This window comes from Canis lupus, chromosome 11 (assembly GCF_011100685.1).
Source record: "Canis lupus familiaris isolate Mischka breed German Shepherd chromosome 11, alternate assembly UU_Cfam_GSD_1.0, whole genome shotgun sequence".
Lineage (NCBI taxonomy): Eukaryota > Metazoa > Chordata > Mammalia > Carnivora > Canidae > Canis > Canis lupus.
Genome location: NC_049232.1, coordinates 38,758,051 through 38,779,550, shown reverse-complemented (window position 1 = coordinate 38,779,550; position 21,500 = coordinate 38,758,051). Strand labels below are relative to the sequence as shown.

Genomic DNA, 21,500 nt, shown 5'->3' with positions numbered 1-21,500 from the left:
AGGAGCCTCTGGTGGCTTATCCATAAAGCGAGTACAAAACCCCTACCTTGCAAAGTCGTGAGGGCTGGGTATAATGAAAGCAAGGGCCTAGCCCGGTGCTGGCACATAGAGAGTACTTAATCAGTGGCTGTAGTCCCTATTTTTAAATACATTTCTAAAGTATTTTTTCTTTCTAGTGGGTCACCAGTTGGACTTTCTTTTCCAACAAAGAGCTACAAAAATATCAGATACTTAACAGTCATATTTATATGTGTACATTTGAGTTGGACTTTGTAAATGTTACCAAAAAAAAATAACCAAAAAAACAAAAAACAAAAAACCAAAAACCCCAGCCTACCCAGAGAGTCCTCATTTATATGAGATTATGACGTCAGGAAGAAATTCAATTTCTTAGAATTTTCTATTTGGGGGTCTGGGACTCACTGGTAGGAAAGCTGTTAAAAATAACTGTGGGCTGGTAAACTGGGAGTGCTTATTTGCAAGGTCGTATATTACAAATCTTGCAGATAGGCACTGGCTTCTGGTTTTCAGCAGAGAATGGCTGGTTGGCAAGAAAATGGAACATTTACTTTCCTGTCTGGAAAGCCAAATGGCAGGGGAGGATGCTTAAAGGGAAAATCCATTTGCTCAGAAAAATCTCCCTTCTCATGTGCTACATTGGTGCAAAATTCTGTCCCTTCCCAAAGAATCCTTCATTTTAGAATGCATGCAATAGAATTTTGCTTTCCCTAAAAATAATCATAAATAGGCCACAGGTAGAAATAGCTCATGGAGCGCTTGAAAGCCTCACTTAATTTCTGAAGGAAGGCCCAGTTTGGGTTTGTTTCTTACTGTTTTAGGCCCATTCACAACTCTTTCTTGGTATAGCTAAAGCCAAGTCTCTGCCAAGGGCTTTTTAAAAAATTTTTTTTTTAAATTTAAATTCAATTTGCCAACATACAGTATAATACCCAGTGCTTGTCTCATCCTCTGCCCTCCCTAATGGCTGTCACCCAGTCACCCCATCTCCCACCCACTCTCCTTCTGCAATCCTTTGTTTGTTCCCAGAGTTAGGAGTCTCTCATGGTTTGTCTTCCTTGCTTATTTTTCCTCCCAAGGGCTTTCTCACCTGCCCGTGTTCCTAGAAAGTTAATGCACGAGCCACACAGTCTGTTTTTTGATGGGGTCACAGAAAGGTGCCTGCAAAACACTTAAGCACGTGACTGCAGCTGAAGACTCTTTAGCACGATAAGGAGGTACTGGTACCAGCTTGATTCTCCGGTAGAGGAGGCAATAACCAAGCAATTCAGATCAAGAGGTTTTTTGTTTTTTTTTAGTCAAGCCAACAGAGAAAATGTGTATGCATTAGTTTAATAGGCTACTTTGCACACATGCGTACGTGAAATTCTTATTAAACAAACAAAAATGAAACTCTTTTGGCTTTGATATATCAGTGTTTCCTTGGTCCTCAGTGGCAGCAATGTTATGAAGTAGAAGGAACTGTTTATGAAAGCAGCTCTGATTTTTCCAGAGTCTGCTGGGATGGTGCCTGGTGGCTCTTCTGAAGGGCCTCATCATATGGAAACATGGTTCAGCTTTGATTTTCATGCCCTAGGAACCACTGAAATCAGAAATCACTTTGTTTCATTTGAGAATTAGATTCTCAGGTGGACTTTCTCATTCAAGAAATAAACCCGGCAGCAGAGCCTGAAGGATTTCTTACCTTGGATCACTAAAGAGGCCTTCTGTACGAGTATTCCTGCCTCATTCTGAGCAAGGCAGCTGAATTCCCCTTGAGACCCGCCACTAAGATTTGCAACCTGGAGAATCTGTCCAGCTGCCAAGATATGATGTGTCAGTCCTGGGACAGTGGCAACTGGCTGACCACCATGGAACCAGGTGATATTGGGGGTAGGGTGGCCTTTGATGGGACAGCCTAGAAGGAGAGGAAGAGAGAGAGAAGACATTAATAAAGTGAAACGGGATATACACCTGATGAGTTGTTTTAGTCTCTGTGGCTTAGAAGCCATGCATACAGTGTAGTCTCTACCTATGGCACTTTTTGTATGCTTGCCATTTCCAAGCCAAAGGATGTTTCTACCCAGGAATTTTGGGAAGGTGACTATTATTCATTCAGTTAAGTAAAAATTCTTAGAGTACACAAAGTACCTATTTCTATATCCTCGTACTAACATTTTTAAAAATGAAGGAATTAATATTCACTCACTGAACATTTTTCAAGTTAATTAGTTCCTATACTGTTTTTATACTAAGAGAAATCAGTTCTTCAAATGCAGTGAGTTGGAAAAAAATTCTATGTAGTAATAGTTAAGAATCAAACTTTAATTGGTTAAGGTCTAATATTTGCCACTATTTTACTGTTTATGTGATTTTCAAGCCTAAGTTTTTCAACAGAATCTAGGAAAATACTTGTAAACATTGATTTCATTTTTCTGTCAGTTAAGAACCTTGGCCTTCTAACAACTCTTACCAAGCATTGGACATATACTTATCTTCATAGTCACTGAACATATTTTGATATATTAAAATTCTAAAATATTAAACTTACATACTATGTCTACCCAGGCTTTTTTTTTTTTTTAAGATTTTATTTATTTATTCATGAGAGACACAGAAAGAGAGGGACAGAGACACACACAGGCAGAGGGAGAAGCAGGCTCCATGCAGGGAGCCTGATGTGGGTGGGACTCGATCCCAGTACTCTGGAATCACGCCCTGAGCAAAGGCAGATGCTCAACCACTAAGCCACCTAGGCATCCCTCTACCCAGAATTATTAAAGTAAACTAATTGCAATTGTGAGAAAAAAGTAATTTTCTCTAAATTCAGAGTACTTGCTGAATTTGCTGTTGTGTCTTCCACAACTTATCTTCCACAGAAAATTTATTTGGATGTTTACTTTTTATTTTTTTTTATTTTAAATTTTAGGTAGTTAACATACAGTGCAATATTGGTTTCAGGAGTAGAATTCAGTAATCCATCACTTACATACAATACACAGTGCTCATCATAACAAGTGCCCTCTTTAATACCCATCACTCATCTAGCACATCCCCCACCCACTCCCTCCATCAACCCTCAGTTTGTTCTCTATCATTAAAAGTGTCTTATGGCTTATTTCCCTCTCTCCTTTTTTTCTTCCTCCCTTCTCATATGTTCATCTATTTTCTTTATTAAGTTTCACATGAGTGAGATCATATGGTATTTGTCTTTCTCTGACTTATTTCACTTAGCGTAATATACTCTAGCTCCATCCAAGTCATTGCAAATGGCAAGATTTCATTCCTTTTAATGGCTGAGCAATATTCCATTGTATATATATCACCTCTTCTTTATCCATTCATCAGTAGATAGGCATTTGGGCTCTCTCCATCGTTTGGCTATTGTTGATAATGTTACTATAAACATCGGGGTGTGTTGCCTCCCTTCGAATCTGTATTTTTTGTATCCTTTGGGTAAATACCTATTAAGTAGTGCAATTGCTGGATCATTGGATAGTTCTATTTTTAATATTTTATTTTTTTATTTTTTTTATTTTTAATATTTTGAAGAACCTCTACATTGTTCTCTATAGTGGTTGCACCAGCTTGCACTCCTACAGCAGTGCAAGACGGTTCCTCTTTCTCTGCATCCTTGCCAACACCTGTTTCTTGTGTTGTTAATTTTAGTCATCCTGACAGGTGTAAGATGGTATCTCATAGTGGTTTTGATTTGTATTTCTCTGATGATGAGTGATGTTGTATCTGATAGCCATGTGGATGTCTTTTTTGGAAGTGTCTATTCATGTCTTCTTCTCATTTATTAACTGAGTTATTTATTTTTTGGGTGTTGAGTTTGATAAGTAGCTTTTGGATACTTACTCTTTATCAGATATGTCATTTGCAAATATCTTCTCCCTTTCTGTAGGCTGCCTTTTAGTTTGGTTGATTGTCCTTTTCTGTGCAGAAGGTTTTTATCTTGATGAAGTCCCAATGGTTTATTTTTGCTTATGTTTCCCTTGCCTCTGGAAATGTGTCTAGCAAGAAATTGCTATGGATGAGGTCAAAGAGGTTTCTGCCTTTGTTCTCCTCTAGGATTTTGATGGTTTCCTATCTCACATTAAGGTCTTTCATCCATTTTGAATTTATTTTTGTGCATGGTGTAAGACAGTGGTCCAGTTTTATTCTTCTGCATGTGGCTGTCCAGTTTTCCCAGCACCATTTGTTGAAAAGACTTTTTTCTATTGGATATTCTTTCCTGCTTTGTCAAAGATTAGTTGAACATATAGTTGTGGGTCCATTTCTGGGTTCTTTATTCTGCTCCATTGATCTTTATGTCTTTTTGTGCCAGTACCATACTGTCTTGATGACTACAGCTTTGTAATATAGATTGAAATCTGGAATCATGATGCCTCCACTTTTGTTTTTCTTTTTCAGAATTACTTTGGCTATTCAGGATCTTTTGTGGTTCCACACAAATTTTAGAGTTATTTGTTCTAGCTCTGTGAAAACTGCTGGTGGCATTTTGATTGGGATTGCATTAAATGTGTAAATTGCTTTGGGTGGTACAGACACTGTAGCAATGTTTGCTTTTCTAATCCATGAGCATTTGTGTCCTCTTTAATTTCTTTCCTAGGTATCTTATTATTTTTGGTGCAATTGTAAATGGGATCAATTCCTTTCCTTGATTTCTTTTGCTGCAGCTTTGTTACTGGTGTATAGAAATGCAACAGATTTCTGCACATGGATTTTATATCCTATGACTTTGCTTAATTTATGTATGTGTTCTAGCAATTTTTTGGTGGAGTCTTGGGTTTTCTACATAGAGTGTCATGTCATCTTCAAATAGTGAAAATTTGACTTCTTCCTTGTCAATTCAGTGACCTTTACTTCTTTTTGTTGTCTGATTGCTGAGGCTAAGCCTTCCAGTACTATGTTAAGTAGTAATGGTAAGAGTGGACATTCTTCTTGTCTTGTTCCTGACCATAGGGGAAAGGTTCCTGACCACAGGGGAAGTATCACTGAGGATGGTATTAGCTATGGGTCTTTTGAATATTGGGGGAGACACTGTTAGAATTTGTATAGGATGCAGAATTAACACAGGAAAGGTCCTTAGATATTGTCTAGCCTTGTGAGAAAGGAGGAAACGGAGGCCTTGAGATGTTAAGACACTTCAAGATCAAGTGACATGCCTTCTGATTCCTTACCATGTGTTCTTTTCCTCATGCCTGCTACCTGTTCAGCTGGGCATCAGCAGTTTTACCTAGGCACCTTGTTATCTTCTTCCTTTGTCTGCTCATTCTTTTTGCCCCCCCCCCCCGCCCCGTCTATCCCCCTCCCTTTTTACATTTTCATAGCAATTGTTTCGTTGAAGTGCTTATAGCAGACTACTTTGAAGAAGGGCCCTGGAAAAATAATGCTAAAACTGACTATAAGAAGTTCAGTATGGAATATCATTGTTACAGAACCCTGTTCTTTATTCCTCCCTGTATTTTTTTTTTTTATTCCTCCCTGTATTGACTCACTTTGCCATGTAACTTTGCAGTGGCCTTTGATGATAGGTGGGCTGTACTTTCCCACCTCCTGATTTTGGGTTTGGCCATGTGACTACTTTGGCCAATAAAATAAGTCAGATGTTATACTAATAATATGAAAGAGAAATTAAGAAAACAATTCCATTTATAATAGTATAAAAAAGAATAAAATACTTAAGAATAAATTTAACTGAGGATGGAAAACGTGTACACTGAAAACTATAAAATGTTGCGGAGACTATGTTATATTCATGGATTAGAAAAATTAATATAGTGAAGATGTCAATACCCCAAATGAACTATAGATTCAGTATAATCCCTATTAAAATCTCAATGACTTTTTCCTTTTTTTTTTTCAGAGATAGAATAATCCATCTGTAAGTTTATATGGAATCTCAAGGGATACTGAATAGCCAAAATAATCTTGAAAAAGAAGAACAAACTTGGAGGTTTCATACTTCCTGATTTCAAAACTTAGTATAAATCTACAGTAATTGAAACATTACAGTACTGGCATAAAGACAGATAGACCAATGGAATAAAAGAGCCCTCAAATAAAGTCTTGCTTATATGCTCAAACAACTTCTAACATGGATGCCAGGACCACTTAATGTGCTGGGAAAATGAGATATCTACATGCAAGAAAATGAAGTTGTAGACTTACCTCACACCATTAGGGATCAAAAATTAACTCAAAGTGATCAAAAACTTAAATCTTAGAGTTAAATGTATAAAACTCTTTTTTTAAAAAAATATTTATTTATTCATGAGAGAGAGAGAGAGAGAGAGAGAGGCTGAGACACAGGCAGAGGGCGAAGCAGGGCTCCATGCAGGGAGCCTGATGCGGGACTCATTCCCGGGACTCCAGGATCATGCCCTGGGCAGAAGGCAGGCGCTAAACTGCTGAGCCACCCAGGGATCCCCCAAAACTCTTAAAAGGAAACATAAGCAGAAGCTTCATGATATTGGATTTGGCAATGAGTTCTGGGATATGATAATAAAAGCACAGGGCAACAAAAGACAAACTGGACATCATCAAAATTGAAAGATTTTGTGCATCCAAGGACACTATCACCAGGGTGAAAAGGCAACCCACAGAATGGGAGAAAATATTTGCAAATCATAGATTTGGTAATGGATTAATGTCCAGAATATATAAAGAATTCCTACAACTCAGTAATAAATATAAACAGCCAAACTAAAAAATGGGCAAAAGACTTGAATAGACATTTCTCCAAAGATATAAAAATGGCCAATAAGCACATGAACAGATGCTTAACATCACTAATTGTTATAGAAATGCAAATCAAAACCACAATGAGATATATATCACATCCAGTAGAATGGTTATTTAAAAAAATAAAAATGACAACAGAAAATAACCAGTATTGGTGAAGATGTGGGGAAATTAGAATTCTTGTGCATTGCTGGCGGGAACGTAAAAGGGTGCAGCCACTGTGGGAAACAGTATAGAGGTTCCTCAAAAAATTAAATTACAATTACCATAATGATTCAGTAATTCCACTTCTGGGTATATACCCAAAGGAATTGAAAGCAGGGACTTGAATAGCTATTTGTACAGTAATGTTCATAGCATTATTCACAATGGCCAAAAGGTGAAAACAACCTGAATGTCTATCAGTAGATGGATACATGGATGAACAAATGTGACATGTATGTATGATGGAATATTATTTAGCCTTAAAAAGGAATGAAAGCATGATATGTATGACAACCTGGATGAACCTTGAACCATTAAGTGAAAGAAGCCAGATGCAAAAGGACAACTACTGTATGATTTCACTTATATGAGGTACCTCGTATAGTCCAATTCATAGAAGAAAGAAACCAGAATAGTGATTACCAGGGGCTGGAGGAAGGGGAGCATGGGTAATTTTTTTTTTTTTTTAATGGGTACAGAGTTTCAGTTTGAGATAAAAAGTTCTGGAGATGGAAAGCGTGATGGTTGCACAATGATATGAATATAATTAATGCCATTGAACACTTAAAAATATTGAAAATAGTAAATTTTATGTTATGAGTATTTAACCACAATAAAAGAAATGAGGCAGATGTGCTAGTATACCAGTTCCAAACCTAAACCTCAAGAGGCTGTGTATTTTTGCTTGTGATCATGTGCCTTTGCTATCACTGATAGAATATGCTTGGACTGGCCTGATGATCCCAAGAGGGAGTTGAAAGAAATGTGGAGAACAGCCAAATTCACCCCAGCCAAACTCAGTTTAGATCAGCTAAACTTAAGATCAGTAAGAATAAATTACTGCTATTTTAAGCCACTGAGTCTTATTATTGTTATTATTTCTTAATGTGGTGATAGCTAACTGATATATTTAGGGAGAAGAAATTTCCACAATTCCCGTAGGCCATGGATCCAAGGCTTGGGGTAGGGCAGACTTTCTACCTGTGTGCTGATCACCTGTATCTTCCTATTCAGATACATAGGAGGAGCAGGTTCCCTGCATGCTCCTGGTGGCATCTAGGCATCTCTGTGGTATAAGGTCCATGGTGGTATCATTTTACTCCTGTCACAAAATCGGATAAGAATGACCTTAGGGAGAAGTGTATAGAAATCAGTCGAGGATTTCTTGGGAGCAGCAGTATCCAGCCCCCTCCAAATGTACCAAATGTAGTCTGGAATCAGATGCTGAAATCATTTTCTAATAAGAGGCAGGAAAGCTACATTTATTTAGGCAAATAGCATGATTTAAAAAGTGTAGCTTGAAACCAGTATAGCTTTTCAGACTTACTTAAATAGGCCAATGTATGTCTCAATCACATCTGCTTTGAAGGAAAAAAAAAGGTGTCATATACTGTTAAGATGTTGGTTCCAGGAATCATTCTGTTTGGTCAATGGGGACAAGAACCCTGGTGAGGCTATATTCTAAATTGATAAATAAGAATCTTGCTATTTCCAAGGAAACATGAGATATTTGGCAAGGAAATCTCTTATATTTAGCCCTAATCTTCAATTTTCCAACTCCATTAGGATTGATTTTCTGACAGAGTTTTTAAGCAGAAAAAAGAGCAGTAGCAGCCTCAGGCTGTTTTATATGGCGGATGAAGTTACTTACTGGGAGCCAGGAATCCTAGTCAGCTAAATAAGAGGTTCATTTGCATAACAATTTACATTTATAATCCTCCCTCCTTCTTGGAATCAGAGGCAATAGTAAGCAGCCAGGACATCTCTCTTGGCCTATCTGGATCTTAGGTCTTGGACATGTTCCTAGGGCCTTCCAGCCTGGTGCTCCCAGTGTGAATGAGATGGGGCAGAGTTCCTTCCAAAGCTAGGCATGAGGGCTGCCATGACACGAAATTCCTAAAACTCAACTTGAAAAAGATCTGCGAGGAGCAGTCACTGAAGTGGATGTCTGATCAGCGACCTTCCCAGTAATGCCTCTCATTCTGAAACCTATCGGGATCAAGATCACTTTTGTAGAAAGTTTTAAAAAGAAAAGCAATTTTGTTACTTTCAAATGCATTGACTCAGATTCATTACTCTCAAAGAGAATGCTAGATTTTGATAGGGTTTTCTGGTTTCAGTTTTCTAATCTGTAAGTGAGAGTATTAAATTAGTCAGTGGTTTTGTAACTGATAGTTCTCTGAGGCCCTAAGTGTCTGCAGAAGTATCTGAGGAGGGGCCTTTGAGAGGGAACCTGCATGAAGTAAGGGCTTGGGGGCCTCTCTTACCATTTCAATCACAAAAGAATATATTGGGCTTCTGTGTGAGGAGATTCCACAATTGATAATCACTGAATTAGATGATCTTTAATGTGCTTTTAAGATTCCTAGATTTCTCAATATCATCTTAGACTCATTATCCTCATCCCTCTTCTTCCTGCCCTGAGATAGCCAAATTGCCAAGGGTAAAATAGACCAATCTATATTGCTTTGATCAATGTGTAGTGAAACTGAACTATGCCAATGCAAAGCTCATGGAAGAGATGTTATATATGAAGGCTATTTAGGACTAAGGTAAACTGAGACCAGGCATAGAGAGTAGGAAGGGGAGGGCAGCCTAGAGGAAGCAGTGTGAACAAAGGTACAAAGACAAGAAAACTTGTGTGGCTAGAAGAAAAGACTAGTTGACTTGGCTGAAACATAGAAAACATAATGAGGTTGGCATGGTATGTGGGAGTTGCAATAAAGAGGATCTTGACAGCCAGAATCTAGTCTTTTGGGAGCTCCTGTAGGTTTCTGAAGAGAGGGAGTGATCTAATCTAGGTTGGCTTTAGAAAGGATATTAAGGTAGTTCTTTACAAGATACACTGGCTTGAGAAAAAGATATATAATTCAGTTCAGATGTGGTAAGAAATGAAATATATTTGCAGAGGTAGCTCTGACAGGATGTGAGGAGGAGAGAGATGAAGAAAATGAGGAAAAGCCTTTAAGATTGGAACACTAGTGAGACTATTAACAGAAATAGGTAAGCCAGGAAGAGAAGCTATTGCTTATCTTCACCCCTGGAGATAGAGGAGTTTAGTTTTAAGCATACTGACTTAAAGGTTGTGATGGAACCACAGTATAGAAAAAATCCATCAAGATGGCAAAGATAAAAATGTAAGTAAGTCAGAGATATTAACTAGAAACAAAATTTGGGAACCATTTTCATAGATTTGTATGGATGAAGTCTTCAATGAAAAGAGATCAGGAAAGTCTCAGGACAAAACAGTGGGGGAACTCCAGCATTCAGTGATTAAAGGAGGTATTAAAGTAGTCTGAAAAGAAATGGCCTAAAAGATAAGAGGAAAATTGAGACTATGTGATTTCATGGAAATCCAGAAAGGGGACAGATGAAAGAAACTAGTTGTTAAGAAATAAGCAATTAGTAAGAATTTGTATGTAATGAATGAATAGCTTCATTTGTTTATGAAAATAACTGAATAAACAAACATTTTTCCCACAATCCTCCCAACTCCCTGCTCAGGCAATAGGTAAACTCATTCTAACTAATTAAAGCTAATTAATAAAATCAGAAATAGAATCAATATATCATTCAATGCTATGCACACCCATTTGTTGAATTTAAGAGAAGATTTATCTCTGGGTGTTGAATATTTTTTTTATTATTTTTTTATTTTTTGGTGTTGAATCTTTAGAAGTGAACCAACATCCACAACCTGATAACATGGGTTATTAAGAAGATAAAAAAATTAAAGAGGGTGAATAAGAATGCTTCAAATGTCACAAGAACGGAGTAGATCATGACCAGAAAACTCTTAAAACAACTTGACTGGGATTCTAGCTTCCAGTAATGGTGAATAACTTGGTTGGACTAACCTTCCTACAAATAACAATCATAAAATCTAAACAACAAGCCTCATTAAACATTATAAAAGCACTGAAAAGTGACCAAAACCAGTGACAGAAACAGGAGGGGAGTCTATCCTAGAAACTCAGGAACTGCAACAAGTGTCATTTGCCAGCTTGTAGCTTTCTACCCGAGGAAATTCCTCAAAGCCCACTCAGGGAGTTGGCTTAAAAGGCCAGAGGAGAGTCTGGAGGGTCTTAGAACAGCTGAAAAGTTAAGGGGGAAAATCCTGGAAGAGTCACAGGGAGAATAAACCTCAAAATCTGTATCAATCCTGCCCAAACTGTTAGTAGACAAAATGCAGGGGACCCAGCAAAAGAAGCAGCTAAAAGCTGAAAGAACAGAGTAGAAAATACACTTGTGTTCACTGCAGGGAAGACACAGGTTGGACTTTGAGTTCAGCTAAGTTAACTGTCCACTTGAACAAGAATAAACACTCTTAGGGAACATAACAGAATCCTGAGTCTCTACAATAGACCATTTATAATGTTCTGTATACAATAAACATTAGACAAGAAGAAATGTGACCCATGAATTCTCTGGTGCAAATGTTTCAATGAGTAGAGTGATTTTAAAGCAACTGTGATAAATATGTTAACAGGCTTAAAGGAAAATACACTCATAATAAATGAACAGATAGAGTATTTCAGTGGAGAAGTGGAAACTACAAAGACAAATGCTGGGGCTGAAATGTACAAGAATGAAAAATTCACCAGATGGGCTTAACAGAGAATTGGAGATGGCATGACCGTTAGTGAACTTACAGCCTTTAAGGGTATATTAGTTTCCTAGGGTTGCCATAACAAAGTATCACAAACTAGGTGACAAAACAAATTTATTGTCTCACAGTTTTGGAGGCTAGAAGTCTGAGATCAAAGTGTCAGCAGTGTTAGTTCCTTCTGAGGGCTGTGAGGCATAATCTGTTTTATTCCTCTTTTCTAGCTTCTTGTGCTTTGCTGGCAACCTTTGGTATTCCATGGCTTATAGATGCATCACTCCAATCTCTGCTTTCATGTTCACACGGAGTTCTCTCTTGAGCATCTCTGTGTATAAATTTCCCCTTCTTGTAAGAACACCAGTTAGATTAGAACCCACCCTCATGACCTCATCTTAACACCATCATCTACAAAGACCTTATTTTCTAAAAAAGATTTTATTTATTCATGAGACACACACACACACACAGGCGCAGAGACACAGGCAGAGGAAGAAGCAGGCTCCATGAAGGGAGCCCGACACAGGACTCCATGATCATGCCCTGGGCCGAAGTCGGCACTAAACCGCTGAGCCACCCGGGCTGCCCTACAAAGACTTTATTTCTAAATAAGGTCCCATTTATAGGTTTACAGGCACAGAGGGTTTGGAATTTCAATATCTTTGGGGGGGACATAATTCAAGTCCTAGCAGAGGACTATCCCAAGCAGAGCACAGCAGTCTGGATGAATTGATGAGATAAAGAACAGAGTTGAAGAGGCTGAGGCAGCTGGAAGTTGTTGAGAATTTTGGAGATAAGAGTGCTACATAGAAGAAGTCTGCATATCCAGAAGTCTGCATAAATTCATGCTGATAATTTGCTCAATGAAAGATGTAATGCACAGAGTGAAACTCTCTAAGACTGAACAAAGACCAACTAAGTAGGTAAGCTTAATATTTCCCAAAGCTCAAATAGGGCTGGGAGACCTTCAAGTTCAAGACCAGCTAGATTGGAATATCCTTGATCATCTGGGGCATGCAATAGAGGCCCTAGAAGGGCCCTAGAATAAACACTACTTCAGAGCTGCCCTAATCATGCTTAAATAAGAATCCTCAAAATGATAAAATTAAACGTTGAATAACTTGACCGCTTAACAGAACAATATCCAGCAATCTATAGAAGACAACAAAATCCAGACACTTAATTACACAAATTTACAGTGTCCATCACTGAATCAAATATTACTTGATAAGTCTAGAAGCAGAAAAATGTGATTTATAACCAAGATAAAATTCAATCAGAGGAAACATATCTAGAAATTACAGGGATGACAATTAGTAGAGAAGGATATTAGAGACTTTATTTATTTGAGAGACAGACATAGACAGTGAGAGAGAAAGAGAGCATGAGTGGGGGACAGAGGGTGGGAGGCAGAGGGAGAGAGAGAAGCAGACTCCTCACCGAGCAGGGAGGCTGACACACGGCTTGATCTCCAGATCCTGAGATCATGACCTGAGCCTCAGGCAGACGCTTCATCAACTGAGCCACCCAGGTGCCCCAAGATTTGGGCATTTTAATGTGTATAAGTAAATTATTCCTTTTTTAAAAAAAGATTTTATTTATTAATGAGAGACACAGAGAGAGAGGCAGAGACACAGGCAGAGGGAGAAACAGGCTTCCCATGGGGAGCCCGATGTGGGACTCGATTCCGGAACTCTGGGATCATGCCCTGGATAATTAATTGGGGAGGAGGTGGCGAGGAGGTGGAAGTACAAGAGAAATAGAAATGGCAGCATGTTTATTGAAGCTGGGTGATTTATGCTACTCTGTTTACTTTGCATATATGCAAAATTATCCATAATAAAAAGGAAGATACATATTTGCATTGTCTAAATCATGGATCATCATGAACAACTCAGAGTCTAAAGAGTTGCTTTTCACATATTCTGCTTATTCAGGTTATGCTTTCTTTTTTTCTTTTTCTTTAGAGAAGGAGTCGGGCAGAGAGATAGAGGAAGAGGGAAAGGGAGAGGGAGAGAGAAAACCCTGAGCATGCTTCACACTCAGTGCAGAGCCTGACACAGGGCTTGATGTCATGACCTTGAGATCATGACTTGAGCTGAAATCAAGAGGTGGACACGTAACTGATGAGCCACCCAGGCGTCCCTGTATGCTTTTTCTTTTTTTTTTCCTGTATGCTTTTTCTATGAGTGTTTGGCAAATTTAAAAAAAAAAATTGCTGTTCCAGCCTGCTACTTTCAGATATTTCCTCAAATGCTTTATAATCTGCCCAACTTACAAATTCCTACTGCTGGGTTCACCTTCATTCATTTAGCCCCATTGAAGTCAGAGATCACTTTCATTTGTACTTCTATCACCCCTGATTCCAACCTTTAGTTCAGTTGTTCTGTATGGCTGAAACTGCTAGTGATCCCATCATAAGTGTCCTCTCCTTCCTGGAGTAAAAGAACCCTGAAGTTTGGTTAGGTACATAGCTGCCCAGAATAGAGACTTTTCCCATCACCCCTTGAAATAAGATATAGGACAGACATATGATTGCATTCAGTGAAATGAGAGGGATAGTGATACGTATACTGCCTGGGACATGCTTTTAAAGGAACAAACTTTCTCTTTTTCCTCCTTCCTCCATCCTGTTATTGAGAATATGTATGTAGAACAAACCATCTTGGCCTAGTTGGATAAGGGCAATACTCCAGGATGTCAGAATGATAGGATTTTAAATATTTTTTTGCCTGGGTCCTTAGATGGCGTGGTGGATTGTTAGACCAAGCTTGGAATGCCTTCTGGAACTTTGGTTCTCTGTTTTAGGTTGTTGAATGTATATCCTAACTATGACGATCCTAATTATTCTTTCCTTACTGGGACTGTGTCCTGCTATATGGGTTATTGCATTTTCCTTCACGCCTATATAGGGACCAGAGAGAATGTATTTCTAGTAAGTGTGACTACTCATCTTGAAAATGCTGTTAGGAAAGTCTGCTTTCAATAGTTAAAGTCAAGACCAAAATAAACTAGCTATAACTAAAACAAATGAACAAAATTACTGGCCACCTACCTTTTCTATCACTAAACTTTCAATGCTTTTAACTCAATATATAGCTCCTTCTCCTTAAAAACTTCCTTTGTATCCAGAAATGGTATCTTCCTCTGCACACATGTAGTATAGGCCTCTGTGCTTTTATGTATGTATTTATGTGCATGGCTCTATGTGTACACAGTGGTCTCTGAGGTTTGCCCACCGTGATAGTCAAAATAAGAAATCTAACATGAATTCCCACAGCATATGTTCCCAGTGAATAATTATCCATGTTTCACTGCTAATGAGAAAACCTGGCTTGTAACGGGGGTTCTTTTCTGTCACGGACATTTCTCATTTGTTAAAGTAAAAGAAGTATCAATCATTTCTTGAAGGTGAGCAATCTCTCTGTGTTCCATTTACAAGGACACCCAAATCAAGGGCAAACGTGTTCTACACCTTCTGAGAGACTCAATAATGAACCACTTCCCTGTCCCCTCTGCTTTAGTGAGGACGTTAAACAACGTCTCATGCAGGGGCTAGCATCTCCTTTTATGTTTCTCTCCCAGCTATGTCAATGTTGACCATTTCCAACCTCCCAACTTCAATGCCTACCCAAGGAAACAGTCAATCAGCATGGAATGGCAGTGCTCTCCTTCCTCAGACCTCAGTTATGACAGGTCTTGAGGTGGTTAGGTGTCTGAGGAGGAAGCAGTGCTTGGGAAGCCTGCCTAGCTAATGAGAGTTCTGGCAGCAGAAAGCATCTATCAATCCTTTATAATCAGTGAAAGAAAATATTGCCTTTAGGCCTCCATTCCTTGGTGTACCGTGGCTCTAAATTGAGTCAAAGCCAGGTGTGATTCATACATGTGTGAGGGTTTTTTCTCCCAGTTTCACCTACTTTTTTTTTTTTTTTTAATACATTGACTGGAGAGTGATAAAAGTTTAGAATGAGGGAGATGTGCACAATAAGAAAATCAAATTAAATATGAAATGGCATCCTCTGGGAGTTGTTTAGCTGTAACCCGCCACTAGTTGACATCGCTGATTAAGTCAAATTGACCTCACTGACATTCTTCATCTTTGTCTGTTTCACATTGGTTTCTGTAACCAAAGGAGCCTCACTCAGGAAAACAGGCTGATTCAACAGATGAGGGAAACATGGGGGTAGAAAACGGAGTCCTGGTGGTCCTGGCATCCACTGCCTTGCACCCTTTGGAAGATGCTGGTTTGCTTTAAAGATGGTGAGATAGGGCTGCCTTGGAGGCACCCTGTGGAAAGTGAAAGCGGCTCTGAGCTCACAATGGTCATTAATTAGTGGTATTTTTGTTAAACAGAAGGGCTGAAAATCAGCAGGAGAGCTGGTCTGCTGAGAGGGGCAAGCAGCTTATTTATGTGCTTCTTTGTAGGGTAGATCAAGCCAACTCAGGCATTCATTAGCTGCTCATCACCTGAGGGTGCCACACATCCAGAGTTGAATTCCATGAGCTCTTAGATTCCATGAGAAGATGACAAGAGTTCAGGGTCCATATTATCCCTCTTCTCCTCCCTTTCCAGCCAAATAGCTCAGAAAAAGGCACCTGAGCTTGATAAACCAATTGTACAGAACAAAAAATGTAAATAGACGGACAGAGGCCCATAAGGAAGAATGGTTTGAAAGTGGGGATACGCGATCTAAAAGAGGAGGAGAAAAAAGTAGTTCTGTGGAGGGTTTCACTTATTTAACTGCTATCTAAAGGAAAAGAAAGCCGTGGCAGATCAGGACGTGCTGTGTAAAAATATTAAAGACGTGGCATTATTACTTCATGAGCTGGCTCCAGGCCTGTCAGCATTTCCATTATAATCCTGTATTTTTCACGGAGTTAAAACTTACTATAAAAATGATGTGTGCTGGGATGAAACTTGGCACTTGGTGTAGTCAGTCTGGGAGTCCTTAATTTAATTTTACAAAACTGGAAAACACTCAGCCATTTACATTTATGGAGGGATCTCCATGCTGCGCATGGTACATAGTTTGTACTGGCCTCACTAGAAGGCTGTGGGGTGACGGGCAAGGACAGGGAGGCTGCCCCCACTGCATTTTCTGGGTGCTTCCCCTGATCTAGTCAGGTTCGGTGTCCCCCTGATTTGGAGAGATGGTCTCTAAAGCAGCATGGAACTGGCACTAGGCAGCAGGCTGAGAGACATAATTAATTCATATCGGAAAAAACTCAGTTCCTTACTCCCCATTTGTCAGCTGGACCCCAGAAGGCTGTGGGAGAAGACACACAACTTTAATTTTCACTCCGATCTTTGGGACCTCCCAAAAAGCTGGTCAAATAACCAGGCCAAGACTATTCCCGTGTACATTTGCCCAAAGAAAACGAACTTTAAAACATTCCTGGAAAAAAGGAACTAGACAAGCCCAGTTTCCATTCCCCAAATGTCTTTTTACCCCTAGGGCAAGCTTTGGGTTTCCACTGGCAGGGGGTATGCTAATGTCTCCATGCTCCTGGGCATCTGGTGTAAGAACCTGATCTATTTCTCAGCATGAAAAGTAGCTCCATCCAGATTTATGACTTGATTAAAGACTTGCTTTATCCAAAATAGTTTGGTTATTGCTTGGCTACTGCCCTCATCCATAACCTTAGAATCGGATTATTCTCTTACAGGTAAGGAAGGTAGGTGAATGCTACTTAGAATGTCCTGTCACACACAGTCTTGGCTATAAACATATAATTGCATTGTCTAACTTAGAGTTTGGACAACATGCTTATCCGGGGCTGACTGGGCTACCTGGGGCCCTGGGGGGTGGTGCTCTCAGAAGCCGGTCTAATTTCTTTAAATTCACATTAGTGTTGATGGGGATTGAAACTATCTCAAGTGGATAATACACAGAGTTCCCATGTGTCTGTCTCTGCCAGCAGGCTCTTGGCATAAAACACACCTTTAAAAACACATCAGCATTTTTTTTAAGTTTCAAATTTCTGGGTTTATAAGTCCCTGGTTGACTCTACCCTCAGGCTGCTGGCAGGTGCTACCCGGCCTGCAGGAGGAAAGACTGGGGTGACCCCAGCGGAGGCCTGGCTGGAGGCTGTCTGGAGCAGAGGAAGGGAGTTTCAGTCCACTAGTGAGATGGCCTTTTAATGAACCTCAGAATGTGGATCACGCTTGGGCCATACTATACATTTGTGCAGGGTCCCAAGTCAGAACTCTCCTCTCTGTGTATGTTTATAGGTTACACCCACGAAGTAAAAAATCTGTAAGGAATGAGACTGATGTTAAACCTTTGGTCCAAAAGGGGACAGTATTTCAGGGCTTTTAAGAAGTATTCTGTAATAATCAAGGTGCTACCTGCTGTGACAAAGAAAAGGCAGTTTCAGACTCTGTATATTCTCTTCCCTTGAGGAATATAGCCTTCCTCACCCCCTGGCTCCAGCCAGTGGCGAGGCCAGCTAGAAAACATCCAGATTAGGGAAAAAACAAAAGCCAGGGGCAGCTCAGAGCCAACATGCCTTCATGAACTCAGCCTAGGTTTGGCTCGTTTATGGGCCAGAGCCTTTGCAAAATAAATAAAAACCCACACACGCAAAAAAAAAAAAAAAAAAAAAAAAAAAAGAGCCTTCGCTTGCAGCCCTGTACACACCCCATTTCAGTTCTCCTCTGCTGAACCAAAGCCACAGAACAGCAGTGGATGTGAAGAATGGCTAATATTCATAGCAGGTATCCTTAGAGGCCCGACTGGGGCACGCCACAGAGTTCAGCAGCAAGTCACAGGAAGGAGCAAGGAATTCCAGAGTGAGCGGTAGGGGTGGAGCTGCTAGGGGAGCGGGAGGACTTTGCCTGAATTTATTATTCCCATATAAGCCTCCTGGGTCTTGAGGCTCCAGAAACTCCTCAACAAAGTAAAGAAAATAATAAACAATGTGGGTGAGGTGAATAAGGGGAGGGTTAAGCAGGCAGGCTGAAGCGGGGCTGTGTGCCATGGGGAGGGAGAAAGTAGAGAGAGGGGAGGGGGTCAGTGGAGAGTGTTTGCAAGGACACTGCTGGCTAGCTCTGCTGGTGTCATAATGTGTTCTGGCAGGTGATGTCTGGCCTTTGGCAGCCAGGCCGGAAGAATGTGTAGTTTGCAAAGGGTCCATAAATGGAGATGTCCTATGAAGAGGAGGTCAGACACCTACAACTCTGACTGGAAAGGCCATGACAGCAGTGGGACATGGATCTGAAGGGCAGAGGTGGCTATCCAAATGCCTGCTCTTTGTCTTGCAACATACATTTCTGGTACTGATTTGTTTCGGATTCTAGTCCTTATTGCATTCGGTTCTCAGATCTGCCTTGGTCCTATATAGTCCAGAGACTCCCTTGAAACAGTTAGTGGGCTCCTTGATGGTTTAAGGGAGAAGTGGGGTTCAGATCCTCGGGGCCAATTCTGACCTTGGAAGGAATCATCTGGACTCAGAGTCCCTAAAACCAATGCAATCTCCTTAGGAAACTGGGGATTTTGGGTATACTAGCCCTGGATGAGGCAGAGTGCATGGTGCTTTGCTAGGAACAGACAACTTCTTGATTGAATTCATTATTTATGGGCTTTGCTATTCTCCAAGCACTCACACCAGGTGAAGGTAGAGGGTCTAGACTGAAAGATGCATTTTGAAACAGGGCTGTTTACCTAATCTCTGTACAATTGATGGAAGTGAGAACTAATGTTCCTACTATGCTTTTCAAAGGCATTCCAAGGACATAGATATATGAAATACTAAAGGTCTGTGCTTGAGCAGAGCAAAAACACACAGCATGGGGACAGGTTATGCCTATTATTCTGTATCCTCACTGGGTACCTACACTCCACATTAAAATGTGCATATCCCTAGAGTTTTGTTCCTGGAGCTTTCTAAAGACTAAACCTGCAAAGTTCCAGGAAATGGGAAAAGAATGAACTTTCCATATAGTAATGAGACTTTTTTCCTCCTACAATGCATTTTTGGATTATGTTCTTGCAGGGATGGCATGAAAGAAAAGTGTTACCAATTAGGTGTTCACATGCTGCTATCTCTTTGTCAAAATAATTTCTTAAAAACTGAGCGGCAGAAAGATTCTTTTGTCAATGTTGATAAGAAAATCCAGAGCAAGAGTTGGCAAACTTTTTTTTGTAAAAGGCCACATAATAAATATTTTGGACTTCGTGGGTCATATGGTCTCTGTCCCAACTACTCTAGTCTGCCATTATAAATTGAAAGCAGCCAGAGCCAACATATAAACGAAAAGGGAATGAATTGAGTGTGGCTGTGCCCAACTAAAACCTTATTTACAAATAGGTGGTAATCTAGACTTGGCCCTAGGGCCAACCCCAGTCTAGGCTATGAGATCATTAGAGTTTCTATACACTAAGAACACACAGTGTAGTAAAACTATTAAACAAACACTTATGCAGGATGTATTTTTACCTCCAAAGGCAAAGGCCATTTTCACAAGAGAAGAAAGATGAATTCAATACCTTCTTTGCTAAGTAATTTGTTGTTTTAAAAACATCTAGTGCATGTTCATTATAGATTAGAAGTTCAGAAAAATATGAGAATAAAACAATCCTAATCACTATGAATGTTATTCCTGCCATCTAATCATATATGTGTACAAATATCACTGGATAGGTTGATAAATCTTGCATAGTCTCACCAATAAAGATATAGGTCTACATCATTCTTTTAAATTGCTGCTCAAGATTCTGTATGTGGATGCATGAGAACTTTTTTTTTTTAAGATTTTATTTATTCATGAGACACACGCAGAGAGAGGCAGAGACATAGGCAGAAGGAGAAGCAGGCTCCACCTCGGGAGCCTGATGTGGGGTTTGATCCCAGAACCCTGGGATCACAACCTGAGCTAAAAGCAGATGCTCAACCACTGAGCCACCCAGGTATCCCCAGAACTTTTATTTAATCAATTCTCCATTTATAGATAATTATGTTGTCTCCAATATTTACTAGTATAAACTATGTTATAGTAACTCTCTTAGTATATATAATCTTTGTATCCAAATATCTCCTTAGGTTACATTACTAGGGTGGCATTGCTGGATCAATAAGCATCATTTAAAAATACTGGTATGCATTGCCAAATTGCCCCCCAGAAATGTTATACTAATTTATGTTTTGGGCAACAATGCATGGCAGTACATGCCAACTCATTCTTAGATATTGTGGTTGGTAGGCAGAATAGTGGTCTCCCTAAAGATAACCACATTCTAATTCCTGAAACCTGTGAATTTGTTACCTTGCATGGCAAAAGAGACTTTATGGATGTGATTAAGAAAGGATCTTGAGATGGAACATTATCCTGGATTATCCAGATGGGTACAATGTAATCATAAGAGTCCTTATAATGGGAAAGGCAGAGGGGTCAAAGTCAGAGAGAGATGTAAAGAAGTTGTTAGATGTCAGCCTTGCAGATGGAAGAAGGGCCAAGAGATGTAGGTAGCTTCTAGGTTATGGAATAGGCAAGGAAATAGATTTCCCCATAAAGACTCCAGAAATAACACAGGTTGGCCAACCTTGATTTTAGCCAAATAAGACTTGTTTCAGACTTCTGACTTCTATAACCATAAGAGAGCAAATTTGTGTTGTTTTAAGCCACTAAACTTGTAGAAACTTGTTATAGCAGCAATAGGAAATTAATACACATTTTGTAAATGTTTTTCATCTTTATCAATCCCATCATATTCAATAAATATTATCTAATTTTTATTTGCATTTCTTTATTAGTAAGATTGAATGTTTTTGAGTTTTTATTTTATTTTTTAACGATTTTATTTATTCATATATATATATGAATATATATATATATATATATATATATATATATATAGAGAGAGAGAGAGAGAGAGAGAGAGAGAGAGAGAGAGGCGCAGAGACACAGGCAGAGAGAGAAGCAGGTTCCATGCAGGGAGCCCAACAT

General features: G+C 39.5%; 1 protein-coding gene across 1 annotated transcript in view; it reads right to left on the bottom strand.

Moving 5' to 3' along the window:
* ADAMTSL1 (ADAMTS like 1) overlaps positions 1 to 21,500 on the bottom strand; it is a 380,207-nt gene that overhangs the window by 33,021 nt on the left and 325,686 nt on the right. The window contains 1 exon segment of the mRNA XM_038552482.1: positions 1,703 to 1,915. Coding sequence (XP_038408410.1) covers positions 1,703 to 1,915 — 213 coding nt within the window.